This window comes from Bos javanicus, chromosome X, assembly GCF_032452875.1.
Source record: "Bos javanicus breed banteng chromosome X, ARS-OSU_banteng_1.0, whole genome shotgun sequence".
Classification (NCBI taxonomy): Eukaryota; Metazoa; Chordata; class Mammalia; order Artiodactyla; family Bovidae; genus Bos; species Bos javanicus.
This window is the reverse complement of record NC_083897.1, coordinates 135,778,769-135,792,232: the sequence shown is the minus strand read 5'-3', so window position 1 is coordinate 135,792,232 and position 13,464 is coordinate 135,778,769. Positions and strand designations below refer to the sequence as shown.

Sequence of the window (13,464 nt, the reverse complement as noted above, 5' to 3'; positions counted from 1 at the left end):
GACATTAAAAACAGCTTTAAAGTCCTGAATACTAGTAGCAGTGCAAACTATGCTTCATTTTTTTACCTCCATGCTAAAATTCCAGCCCTCCTATCAATTTATTTAACCCAATGCAATGGGCTCTACAGTGTGCCTTTGATTTCCAATATAACCACTGCAAGGAGATGAAGGACATAAAGGGCCAGTGAAGGACCATGCGAGTTGAAAGCCAGTTGCTGACTCTGCAGTGGTAGCTTAGAGATCTAAGATTTAAGAGACAGACTCTCTATCTGATCCCTGAGATATTACATATAGCACCCCTCCGCCCCCCCCCTCAAAATGGCAGGAGCTTCCCTGGTGGCTCAGTAGTAAAGAATCCGCCTGCCAATGCAGGAGACACAGGTTTGATCCCTGGTCCAGGAAGATCCCATCTAAGATGCCACAGGGCATCTAAGCCTGTGGGCCACAACTATTGAGCCCATCCTCTGGAGCCCAGGAGTCAAAAGTACTGAGTCCACGTGCCATACTACTGAAGGCTGCGCTTTAGAGCCTGTGCTCTAACAAGAGAAGCCTCCGCAATGAGAAGTCCATGCACCGCACTCCCCACAACTAGAGAAACACCTGCGCAGCAACTAAGACCCAGCTCAGCCAAAATAAAGAAAGAAAAATTGTTTTAAATGGCAATCACTAATCATTGATCTCACAAGCTATACATTTTAACAAGTATCATAATAACCATGCAGGCTCATGTCAAAAGATTTTCTCACTCAGAAATCTATTCTAACCTAGGGCCCTCTAGTGAGGTCTTTTGGATACAGAAGAATTTCTCCTGAAATTCAGAAGGTGCATTTTATCAAAGTGAAATTGGCTTTATCATTTTCTGTGAGGAAGCATCCTTAAGCAACTAAAGATTTGGTAAAACAACTTCTTGCCCTAATTTACCTCAAACCTCTGCTTCTCAGTTGGTGTCAATTATAAATTAATGATTCCTTTCTTAATCACTACTTCATCTTTTCAATGGAAGACAGGATGCTCATATTTGAGAAGGACCATGTCTCTTCATGAAGACCTGTAAGAGTTCATGAGGCAACCTGATGCAGGATATTGATCTATTAGACATCTTTCAACTCTTTTCCTAAGGAAATAGACTTTGAGACTCTTAATAATGGGTTTTTCATTTGACATTCGTGTGTATGAATTTAATGGAGACCAAAATTCCATCAAGAAAGAGGCATGACTGCAATGGAATTATAAACATAGTTTTAAAATAGTTGGGTATATAGTAGCTTCTCAGTGACTTGAAAAATATCAGTCATACATATGATAAGAAATAAGTCTGTTCTCTGGATAGGGAATATAGAAAGGATGACTTTGTCACTTAACAGTCATGTGGACTTGGGAGAATTGATCAACTTACATGAGCTTTACAGGGAAGCCCAGCATGCTGCAGTCCATGGGGTCACAGAGTCAGACACAACTGAGAGAATGAACAACAACAACAAATTCCTCACTGGAAAAAATAGTGAGAAATCATTGTTCTGCCTACACATGATATGTATGTTTGTGTGCTACAAAGCACTATGTATGTTAGAAATGTATCAATGTCTGTAAACAATACTTATGTTCAAATGATACTGATCATAAGAAACATCTCTTTGTTTACATCTATTTAGAATCTTTAAACATGTAGTATCATATAGACCAAATACTGTGCATTGATCCTTATGATGTTATAGGAAGGGTCAGAATCTTCTCATTTCTCTGATGAGTACAAAATGAGGGTGCCACATGCCTTAACCAGCTGTGATTTAGTGAATTAGAACCATAGGTGGATTTGACTTCGGGAGTCCATTGCATTGCAAATATGACCTTTTTCAAACTCCAGAGACTTACTCTCCTTGAAAGTGGAATTGTCCAAGGGACAGAGTGAAAACATGAATTTTAGCAGTCAAGAGATGCTAAGAACTGAGATTAAGAACCCAAAACACACAGTCAGCTATGATTTCATAAGACTTTCAAGAGTATTCTATATTTTATATAGCAATATTATCTTCCATATTTTATATATTATGACAGTGAAGCTCAAATGACTTGCCTAAGGTCATGTAACTGATCAGTGTTAGAGGTGGTACCTAAATTAAGGACATCCGGTTCATAGTCTCCTACTTGTATTTTCATTTCATGCTATAGACCCCCGAGCCACTGAGCTGGCTTTTCTTTCAAATAATTATATTCTCAACTTGTTAATCCCTTAACAAGTAATTTTTGACAGAATGATACATATTTAAGTATATTGGTTTTTTCAAGCAGCACTTTTGGGTGCTTTCAAAAAACTACATTCTAATCACCATCGATACCATTATGATTCCTGTCATTAACATTGAATGGATGGATATACTACGGTAGAAAAAAAACCAGAGGCCCTCCCCTCCCCCATCCATTACAAAGCTCACTGAAAAAATGAAAGTTGCTCAGTCGTGTCCGACTCTTTCTGACCCTATGGACTATACAAGTCCATGGAATTTTCCAGGCCAGAATACTGGAGTGGGTAGCCTTTCCCTTCTCCAGGGGATCTTCCTAACTCAGGGATCGAACCCAGGTCTCCCACATCACAGGCAGATTCTTTACCAGCTGAGCCACAGGGGAAACCCAAGAATACTGGAGAGGGTAGCCTATTCCTTCTCCAGGGGACCTTCCCGACCCAGGAATTGAACTGGGGTCTCCTGCATTACAGGCAGATTCTTTACCAACTGAGCTATCAGGGAAGCCCCACAAAGCTCATTATCTAAGCAATAATTGTACACATGTATACATGCAATGGTGACAAGCTCTTTGAATCAAAGTTGCTGAGTAGTAAAGAAATCTGTAATAGGGAGAGTTGACAGAGTCATGCAGGTTAGGAAAGCCCTTCTTGAGGAAATGACATTTGAAAAGAGATTTGAGAAATAAGATATGCAAAAAAGACAAAATGAGAGGCATGAGCACTCTCTGGGGTTATGCAAAATGGCAAATGTGAGGGACTAAAAAAAGACCAATATGGTTAGAAGAGAAGGAATAAGATGAAGGACAATGTGCTGCTGCTGCTGCTGCTGCAAGTCACTTCAGTCATGTCCGACTCTGTGCGACCCCATAGACGGCAGCCCACTAGGCTCCCCCATCTCTGCGATTCTCCAGGCAAGAACACTGGAGTGGGTTGCCATTTCCTTCTCCAATGCATGAAAGTGAAAAGTGAAAGTGAAGTCACTCAGTCATGTCTGACTCTTAGCGACCCCATGGACTGCAGCCTACCAGGCTCTTCCATCCATGGAATTTTCCAGGCAAGACTACTGGAGTGGGGTGCCATTGCCTTCTCCGGAAGGACAATGTAGGCATGGGCCAGACCATGTGGCACTTTCAGATCACGTTAAGTACTTTACTTGTTCTGCCCAAATATCAATAGAGAGTCATCATGTTAATCAGAGGGCATGACATAATCAGATTTTGATTTCTGAATAATTGTTCTGGCTGCAGTGTAATAATGAAGTGGTGGAGGATCTGCTGTTGGTGCGGGTAGAGAAGTAAGGTAACTATTGCTGCAATCCAAGCAAGACATAGGATAGCTCTACTAGGGTCATGGAGGCTGAGACAGAAAGAAGTGGACAGACTTGGTAAATATTTGAGAGAGAAAATCAATAGGGCTAGGTAAAGACTGAATACGGTAGGTGATGGAGAGAGAGTCTTAGAGTTGATGCCTTAGCTTTTGTTTGGTGATAATGAAATAGGAGCAGCAGAACAGAAACAGGATTTGAAGGAAGTATTAAAACCTTGGTTTGGACATGTGGACTTTATGGAACCTTTGAGACATTCAATGGGAATTGTTTAGGAAGAAGTTGGATGTGTAGGTCTGCATGAAAGTGAAAGTGAAAGTGAAGTCGCTCAGTCGTGTCCGAGTCTTTGCGACCCCATGGACTGTAGCCTACCGGGCTCCTCCGTCCATGGGATTCTCCAGGCAAGAATACTGGAGTGGGTTGCCATTTCCTTCTCCAGGGGATCTTCCCAACCCAGGGATCGAACCCAGGTCTCCTGCATTGCAGGCAGACGCTTTAACCTCTTAGCCAATATATTTGTGTGTCATCTGCATAAAAGGAAAATGCAAATTATAGATGTATATAGTATTGTCTAAGAGAGTGTAGAATGAGAAGATGAGAGGACCTAGAATACAAACTTTAGAAAATCCAACTAATATAACCCAGGAGGATGAGGAAACGCTTGCCAAGGAGACAATACACTAGGCAAGCCAGGGGTGTACTGTGTCACAGGGTCTAGAGAAGAAAGCCGTTGAAGAGAACAGAATGGTGGCTGCTAGGGGTGGAGGACAGGGAGGAATGAGGAGCTGCTAATCACTGGGTATAGTTTCAGTGATAATAAGATGAATAAGTTCTAGAGATGCACTGTATAGTTCTGAGCCTACAGTTAAGAACATTGTACTTTACACTAAAAAATCTGTTGAGAGAATAAATTTCAAGCAAAGAGCTCTTTCCACAATGAAATAAATATAAATTTAAATAAAAGAAGGGAAAAGAGATGTTAAGTGCCATGGAAATGTCAAGCAAGATGACAACAGAAAAAATATCCTTCGGCCTTAGTTACAAGGAATTCATTGGCAAACTCAGGGAGAGCCGTTTCGACAGATTGACAGAGCTGGAATCCAAATTGAGGAGAGCTGAGAAGTATAATGAGGAGGTTACATTAGGTCTTCTCCAAAGTTCCCTCCAACTCTAAAATAATATATACTTTGATTTCATGCTGCTAGCCAGAGTCTCCCTTTGTCACAGGTTTCCCTACTCACTCTACTCTTGGTTACTAACATTGAAAGAAATGACTGGCAAAGACTTTATTACTTGAAGCATCATTACAACCTCAAAAGCTTTTTGGATAAATAATTTTCCTATACTTTTACATATATAGTTTCGCTTTTGGAAAGAATCTTGAGCACAAAAAAAATCTTGTATGATTTTTCCATAGCACCAACTGAAGAAATATATTTCCAGGAATTGATTTTATTTTTTGGGTCAGGACTGCAGGGATAAAATCAGGTCTAGAGTTTCCATGTGGATGAATTTGGAAGTGAACAGATTCAAACTGCAGTCCAGGGATGTCTCACTTTACACTAGACTGTTTTTCTTTTAAACTGAATCAGTTTTTCTGGGTTTTGTGAGTTAAGAAAACACTTTCAAAGAACTGATTTTGTATGTAAACAGAATGCTTGCGCACTGCTGCTTTTCATCTAAAGAAAGGTCCTATATTCTTACTGTCTTGGTGAGATAGAAATCTGATAAAAGGGCATACATAACATTGCCACTCAAAGTGTGATCAGTGGGGCCAGCACCATCAACATCAGCCAGGAACTTGTTAGAAATGCAGAATCTCAGGCACCACCTCAGACCTACCAGATCAGAATATGCATTTCAATAAGACCATCGTGATTTATGTTAAGATTAAAAGGTAAAAAGAATGTGCATTTTTTCTTAGAATTTCCTTTTTGAAATCACAGAATTCCTTGTTACTCTGCTATGATATTTAAACTTATCCATGCACATATTAGTCATTTATGGAATAAAAATTAATCATCTTATTTTATTTTAAAATTAAGACCTGCAGTGGAGTGCCAAGGAGACGGACAAAGTATATTTTGCAGACAAACAGTAGGTTACTCACCCAGCTCATGGCAGAACATGAATTTTTCATCTCCCCTTGCCAGAAGTTGATAATTACTTACATTGAACTATTTATCCTTCCTCTTTTTTATTAATAATATTTGTAAGTTTAATTTGAAATAGCAAGGTTACCTGTCATGCTTTTTGTACAGGATTTATAAACTTGCACTATTTTCTGTCTCTTTAGCCAATTTAGGAGAAGAACATTTATACTTTATGACTCATCCCTGGTGATTAACATCTGTAATGGGCAGAAGAAACTCAACCTGCAGTCTCACCCTTCCTTGCTCCAGCTCTTACTGGGAGCCCTAGTCTAACCTTTAACCAGGGCAGGAAAAGATTGCTACTGCCCCCTGCCGGCCCATTTTGTTTTTTCTTTATTACAAATCCGTGACTTGAAGAGGATGCCCAAGGATTTTGAGCCGCTAAAGAAAGCTCAGCGAAGGGGCTTTCCCTAGTAAAGAAGTAGAGAGATTCTTTGGGAACAGGCAGCTAAAATCAAATGAAAACACTCAAGGGGCGAGGAAGGTATAAAGGGCTTATAAATTAAATTAACGATCCTCAAGAATCATTTTCTGCATATGGGTTTCTCTATGCCAAGGAAATGTCCCCTCCTTTCAGCACAGGATTCCTCTTTTGCCTCTAGGTTCCACTGATAAGGAGTAGACTACCCACTCCCCTACTGTAATTTCAGTACTATCGATTCTGTTCTCTGCTTCGCCCAATTTTCTTTTCCCACGCCTAGATCGTATTCCCTTCTTTTTTCAGCCTCAAACTCCCGTCCCGCCCACCCACCAACAGACTCGCATTTCCAGGAGCTCAGACCCTAGCCTCCTTCACCCTCTCCATCTATCCTGACCTCTGCTCCTCTCTGGTCATCACCGCACCCCTTCAGCAACCCTTCGCTGAACAGCCAGTCACTCCTTGCCTTCAAATAGCAGGCATGTCCGCTCTGGAATGCCTCTCCCCGACCCCCGCCCCAAGCGACTGAAAAAGGAAACATGCGCACTTCAGAGCTAGGAGCTGTCCGAGTGCTGAAATTTATCGGCTGGGTAAGATCACGTCTCCGTTTCTGTAGCCCTCATTCCAGCACAGGATCTCAGCAATTTTGCCCTCTTCTTCCTACCCACTCTAGCACGCAGAGTCCTTTCTTATCCCTCATTTGCAACTTCTTTTAAAAAGAGAACATTTTCTAGAGAAAAGAGATTCGCTAAATAGAAAGGACATAAAACAAAAGCCACTGCAACCGACTTCCAGCATGGCATTGTCACCAGCCCCCTTTGCATGGTGATGTGATTAAGGTAGCAGCATTTTTATTATTCAAGAAAAGCAGCTGGGGATCCATCAGTTCTAAGGCTTTGTCTCTCCTGGGTTAACTGATGGTCCTAAGCCCCCGTTTGACCTGACCACGATGCCTAGTACTGGCACTTTTTGTTTTTTCTCAGCAAACTGTACAAACCCAAATCTCTTTTTGATTTTCAAGGAAACTAGATTCCTGCCAAATTTTGAGTCTGGACAATAAATAGATACTTTGTCCTAGCTTCTTTCTGGAATCATTTCGGGAATATTTTCCACAAGCATCACAGATACAGGAATGAACCGGCAGCTAGTGAGAATTTTGACAACCTTGTTTGCATTTTTCTTAGAGACAAACCACTTCAGGTAGGTGAAACGACTTTGCATGCTGATATTTTCCACATAAAAACTGTTTGAAAGAGAATGTGCCATGTAATTTTTATCTATTTTCCTATGTCCTGGACCATATTATGCTAATTTTATAAAGGAGAGTTAGAGTTCTTTTGTTCTTTTAAAAAGCTTAATTATGGTGGGAAGGTGGTAAATTTTCACAAAGGCAAGTTTTACGATGCATAATCCTACTTTATGCACTTGAATGCTTTTTCACAGTCAATGTGGTATTAAGATACTCTGATGAGTTGCATGCTCTTTATATTTCTATATAATGGTGATTTTTTTGTTTTCAAATTCTTCTGCAAGTCATTTAAAGGGATTATTGAATGCAATGCTTTTCATATGGTGCAACTGATTGAATTAATTTGCTAGGAGCATGCTCATTTTATAGAAAATATAAAAGAACCCAAATTCTTAGCCAACTTGGGACTTCTATTGTATTTCAATAACTAGATGCATACTATGAGAACTACAATTCAGGAAATTTCTTGAAACATCAAAAACATTTAAAAACTCATGCTATCACTGTAGTCTACTGTTCAATAAATTCAGAAATGTTATTGCCTATCAAAACAAAATTAATATGACATCTTTGTATTTATCCATGCATGAGAAATGGACTATGCATAATTAAAATAAGCAAGAAATCATTATTTGCATGCTTGCATTTTCTACTTAATTTATAAATCATTTAATCAATTGATACCTCAAAATATCAGATTATTAGCAGTAAGTGAAATAGCCATCCTAATAGCTAAGAGGTTCTGAGACAAGATAGAGATAAGAGATGTTCGTACAACAAAGTATAGGACTCTTCATTTAATTTTCACCAAATTTTATGGTATTTTTTCACAGAACCAAGAGAAATGGAACATATAGCAATAATGCTATGAGTACTGGGAAAACCCTCTATGTTCCTTTCAGGTTCACACCTCCTACTATGATTAAGAAAAATCGTAGGCTGGGTTTTATTAGAATCACCATCATCATCATCTTCATCACCACCACCATCACCATTATAATCAAATAATACTTGATTAATCAGATGAATCTGCTTATGGGAATGTGAGTATTTCTAGGTGATTGTATCAATTTTAACTTTTACCAAATGTCTGTATCATCTTTGCACTTATATTTAATATTACTTCTTTGAAAAACTGTCAAGAATGTGGTATTTTCTTAGTGATAAGAATTAACAAGATTATTTGTTAAACTATTGAAAATAAAGCTTGAAAATACATACTTTGTCGAAGAAATCAACATTCAGTCAACAACTATGTATTGTGAAAGAATTCATTCCATTACAAACCAAATATGCTCTTTTTATAAGCCTTTTAAGGAAAATAGAAATCTGAGAAGTTGTCCAATTACCATTTAGTGTCTTAACAATGCAAAAGACAAACTGATTTAGAAGTTCTTTTTCATGAACACTTTACTAGAAAGTCAACAATTTAAATGCTAATATATAAATAACAATGATAAAATAGAAGTACAGACATGCTCACTGTTGACCTATTTTAGAAAGAAGTTAAATTTACAAGTGAAGATTTTCTTTTAGACAACACATTGAAAATAGCTGAAAGTTGGAACAGAATCTAGCAGGTGAGAAAATAAGCAATGGGATAATTAGTTCACGGTTTACTTTGTTCTGCCCATCTTATTATATATATGTAGAGGACTTACATTAGGGGCTGAAATGCTGGAAGAATATTTTGAAAGTCATGGGGAAAGGAGACAATCACATAAATTTTAGAAATTATCATTATTTCCCTGATGACACTAGAAAGAGCTTTATATATCCATAAAACGTATAACCTAAAGCTATGCATGCTGTGTCATCTTAAACATCTTATGGCAAAGTTTGGTAACTTAGGAAATATGACTCAGGATTTATACCACTTAAAGTTACCTCAAGACCATATACAAGTTAGGAAGCTGACCAAAAAGTTTATAATTTTTTTCTTATTAACATATCAAATATATTTATAAAACACAATGTCAAACATTGTGTGAACATTAGTTCTCAGGTGATAAGAATGGAATTGTTGCTAAAAGAGTTAATGATGTGTTTAGGGCGGCTTTCTGCAAAGACCATGACTCCAGGTCTGGAAAACAACCTTCACAGACCCTATCTCCTTCAGATTTCTTGGACAAATTAATGGGAAGGACATCAGGATATGATGCAAGAATCAGGCCAAATTTTAAAGGTAGGTTCCACTTAAACTTATGTTAATTAAGTCTATGGGAAGTCCAGATGCTTGAATACACTGAAAACAAGTTTTCAGGACTTTTTATTACGAAATGAAAACAAAAAGCACAGTATTCATTTCATTTTCCCATTCTTTCAAACTAGTTGATTTAATAGCTTAAATTTTATGTGTTGTTTGCACACAAACACATAAACTTGCAAAAACTTTCCTCATTTGTGTTATGTTCCACAAGGAAAACTAAAACCTGAGATTATTGCCACATTCCCTATGTTATCTTGAGTGGGAGTGTGACCAGAAACGAATATAAGAGCAAATGATGGATGTGATTCATATGAACGACTACACCAAGGTCTTTGGTTTGGGTTTTAAATACCTACTCCTAAAATGAAGTTTAAAATTCAATATATAACATGCTATTATATATACTTTCAAGCCCTCATTTTTAAACTTTGTAAGAAAAGGCTCTAATTGAATATATTACAAACTATTGGGTCCTCTTGTTTAAGCATTCTCATTGTTTATTTGAAATTATTTATCAGAAATTAACAAAGAAGATCATAGAATTGTAAAGTGCATATGTCAAAGATGGTGGATACTGTCTTTGTTTGATTAGAAACAAACCAAAAACTTTGGTGTTTTTGTATGTTTAGCATTACAAAAATGTAATTAATAGTCTGCAAAAATTACTTTTGATATATTTGATTAATTTTTATTCTGAATCAGAAAAATACTGAAATAAGAAAGAACCAGTTATTTATTGAATTGTTTTGATGTTTTAATTTTAAAACATATTTTAAATAAGTGCATTTTATTTTGTAATTTAATTTAAAATAATGCTGTGTGAAATATTTATAATATTTTATAAAATGATAAACCTATCTAGGTATTATGTCATAATTCATGCATTGCTTTGGTTTTGCTTATTAACTATTTAATTGGATTGCTTTCCTTGAGGGTTAATTAATTTTTATTATTGGCAAATATGAGCATGAAAACTAAATTCTAAATTCCTACCTTTTTTAAATGTTGCACCTCTGAATATACCCAGTGAAGGGCACATTACTTAAAGAAACATGTAAGATTTTTGACAAAACATTTTGATTTATAGATTAAATATAAAAAAGAGACAACAGAACTTAGTTCAAAGCTCAATTTTCCTAAAAATTTTCATGTTCACCCCATTTCATATTAATTTTATGGTTACTGGAAGTCAATATTTGAAATGAAATCCTATGAGTAACTAGTTGAGAATCAGCTTTGTCAATGAGACTGCTCACTCATACATTTATTCACTGAGCCATCTAATAACTTTTTAATCTGAACTACATACAAAAAACTACTGCATGCTTTGAAAACTTGAGAGATGTAACAGGTTTGGATGCTACCACCACAAATTTCAGTGGAGAGAGCAGATGTTACATAAATACATGTATAATAATATAATACATAATACTAGATAGAAAGAGATATTAGGAAGTACAGAGAAAATACTACAGGATTCCAACAAAAGGAAAGATGATTTTCTATTAAGCTATTCATGGAAAGTTTCATAGAGAAAGACCAGAGATGGAACTGTTTCAAGTTCATGAGAATCCTGTTTAATAGTAGTTATTAACATTATTTTCCAGAAATAATTTTTTGAAAGGGAAGAAAAGTACAAAGAGTAATAAAACAAACACCCATGTTGCTAGTGCTACTTTCAGTTCAGTTCAGTTCAGTTCAGTCGCTCAGCTATGACCGACTCTGCGACTCCATGGACTGCAGCGCGCCAGGCTTCCCTGTCCATCACCAACTCCCGGAGTTTACTCAAACTCATGTCCATGGAGTCGGTGATGCCATCCAACCATCTCATCTTCTGCCGTCCCCTTCTCCTCCCACTTTCAATCTTTCCCAGCATCAGGATCTTTTCTAGTGAGTCAGTTCTTTGCATCTACTTTAAGTGACCACAGAGAATAAGCAATACTTTCCACACCGTTTTTTTCTGGTTCTTTTGGGGACGTCACTCTTTGGAAATGACATTTCTCATGATTCTAAAGAATAAAGAAATGAGGAGAATATCAAGTATAGCAAAGCATGGCCATATTTTTTAGATCTGTCCTAAAGACCCAAGTACAGGATGTTTCAAAGACTTATCAAAGGGAAATAGATAAATATAACTTAGGACTCTTAACATTAATGAACTTTACTGACTTTTCTCTCCCTTTCCCTTTAACTCTCACTTCAATGAACCCTGATACTCTTTCCTAAATGTTACTTAGATGGACTGTTTATATCAGAACAATTATAGAACAGCTCCCACAATTCTCTTTACTGTGAGGATTTTGGTTTTTCCTGGATGTAAAACATTCCCCACTATTTTAGACAGATGTGATCTTCCCTCATTAGTGTTCCCATGGAAGTTTATATGTCTAATATAGTTCTATTGCATATTTATGATTTACCAACCCATTGCCATACCACACCTTATTATATATATATATATATATATATATATATATATATATAAACCCTCCTTTTCTCCAGAATGAGGAAATAAGGACCAAGAAAGAAAGGAAAATGCAGATCAATTTTTGAAAATTAGTGCTTACAATAAATTGTAGTAGAAGTTGAGGGCGGAGGGAACCTTTTTAAGAAATGAAGTGTAATTCACTCACGGTATTTATTAGTTTTAGGTGTACAGCATAGTGATTCAGGTTTTTTTGCAGATTACATTCCATTATAGGTTACTATCAGATATAGGTTACTATCAGATATTGGCAAGGGGTGGGAACTTCTGAGGAACCTACCAGTGGTTCTAGTGGCCAGCAAAGATGATTTTAGCTAAGTTGAGGAGAAAGAAATAAAATAGATAATAAGGAACTTGTAGCAATAAGGAGACTAGGAAAACAATAGTACTTACTATAGCTGATTAGCAATGTATCAATGAGAAATTTTATATAGTAGATAGATATGAAAGGTGATTAGGAAATGTGATTGTATCTGGAATAGTGATAGACTCCCTGTAAATGCCCAAACCAAACTATGATCACAATAAACATGGTGACAATGAAGACAATGATAGTGAAAATAACAATAATGATGATTAATAAGAATACAAAAGGGCAAAATCTGACCACAAGAATACAAGCAAAAGCCAAATATGGGCTGTTGAGGAAAAGGGAATGGCTTTTCTAGAAGCTGTAAGAAATAACAGCATATGTCTCTGTTTTCTTTGATGCCATGTACTGGCATGGGAAAAAAAGTGTATATGCACAATTTTTCTTATTGGAAGAAATTTTTCCTGCATACTTTCAAGTCAGTAAAATACTTCATGTCTATTCCATATCCCTAATGGGCTCTGAAAGATGTCATAATGGGCATATATACAAGAAAGGAAGATGGATGTATGCTAGAAAAGGGAGCCAGAAATGATTCAGACTTAGACTCTGTAATTGAGAGCCATTCTTAGAAACTATCAAAAAAAAATAGCTTTTCTGATGTGCTGAAGCATAGTGTATAAACAAAGTCATGAGTCAGAGCTGCCAATTGCATTCCATCTATGAGATCCACAGAGACTTGGGTCAGATCTCGTCAAAACATAAATTTTGAAAATCCTCACTTCAGATAAAAACACAAGCTATATCTACTCACAATTACCTGTGTTGAAACCATGGTAAATGTTGATTCTGTGTCAACAGAGAAGCCCTTTTCCCCACTTGGGTGATTTGTCTCATTCTCAGTTGATTTATCATGGTGTTATTCCATCATCCTATCAGATATTCCTTTGTCAGTATTATTGTATCTTGAAAATGCCACTTTAAACATTAAGCTTTTCAAGAAGCCAAATGAAATGCTCAAACCTGGGCAAAATGCATTAGTTCTGATTTTCTCTCTTTGAAACAAAGCCTTTA

At 36.9% G+C, this 13,464-nt stretch overlaps 1 protein-coding gene across 2 annotated transcripts in view; it reads left to right on the top strand.

Annotated features, from left to right (window-relative positions):
• Positions 1-6,474: 6,474 nt before the first annotated feature.
• Positions 6,475-13,464, top strand: part of GLRA2 (glycine receptor alpha 2) — a 208,477-nt gene continuing 201,487 nt past the window's right edge. The window contains exons 1-2 of one of the 2 annotated variants that reach the window (XM_061408130.1): positions 6,475-7,337; positions 9,438-9,571. In XM_061408130.1, coding sequence (XP_061264114.1) covers positions 7,270-7,337; positions 9,438-9,571 — 202 coding nt within the window. In that variant the 5' untranslated portion in view covers positions 6,475-7,269. The remainder of the gene's footprint in view (positions 7,338-9,437; positions 9,572-13,464) is intronic. The other variant, XM_061408129.1, reaches the window with a different exon arrangement.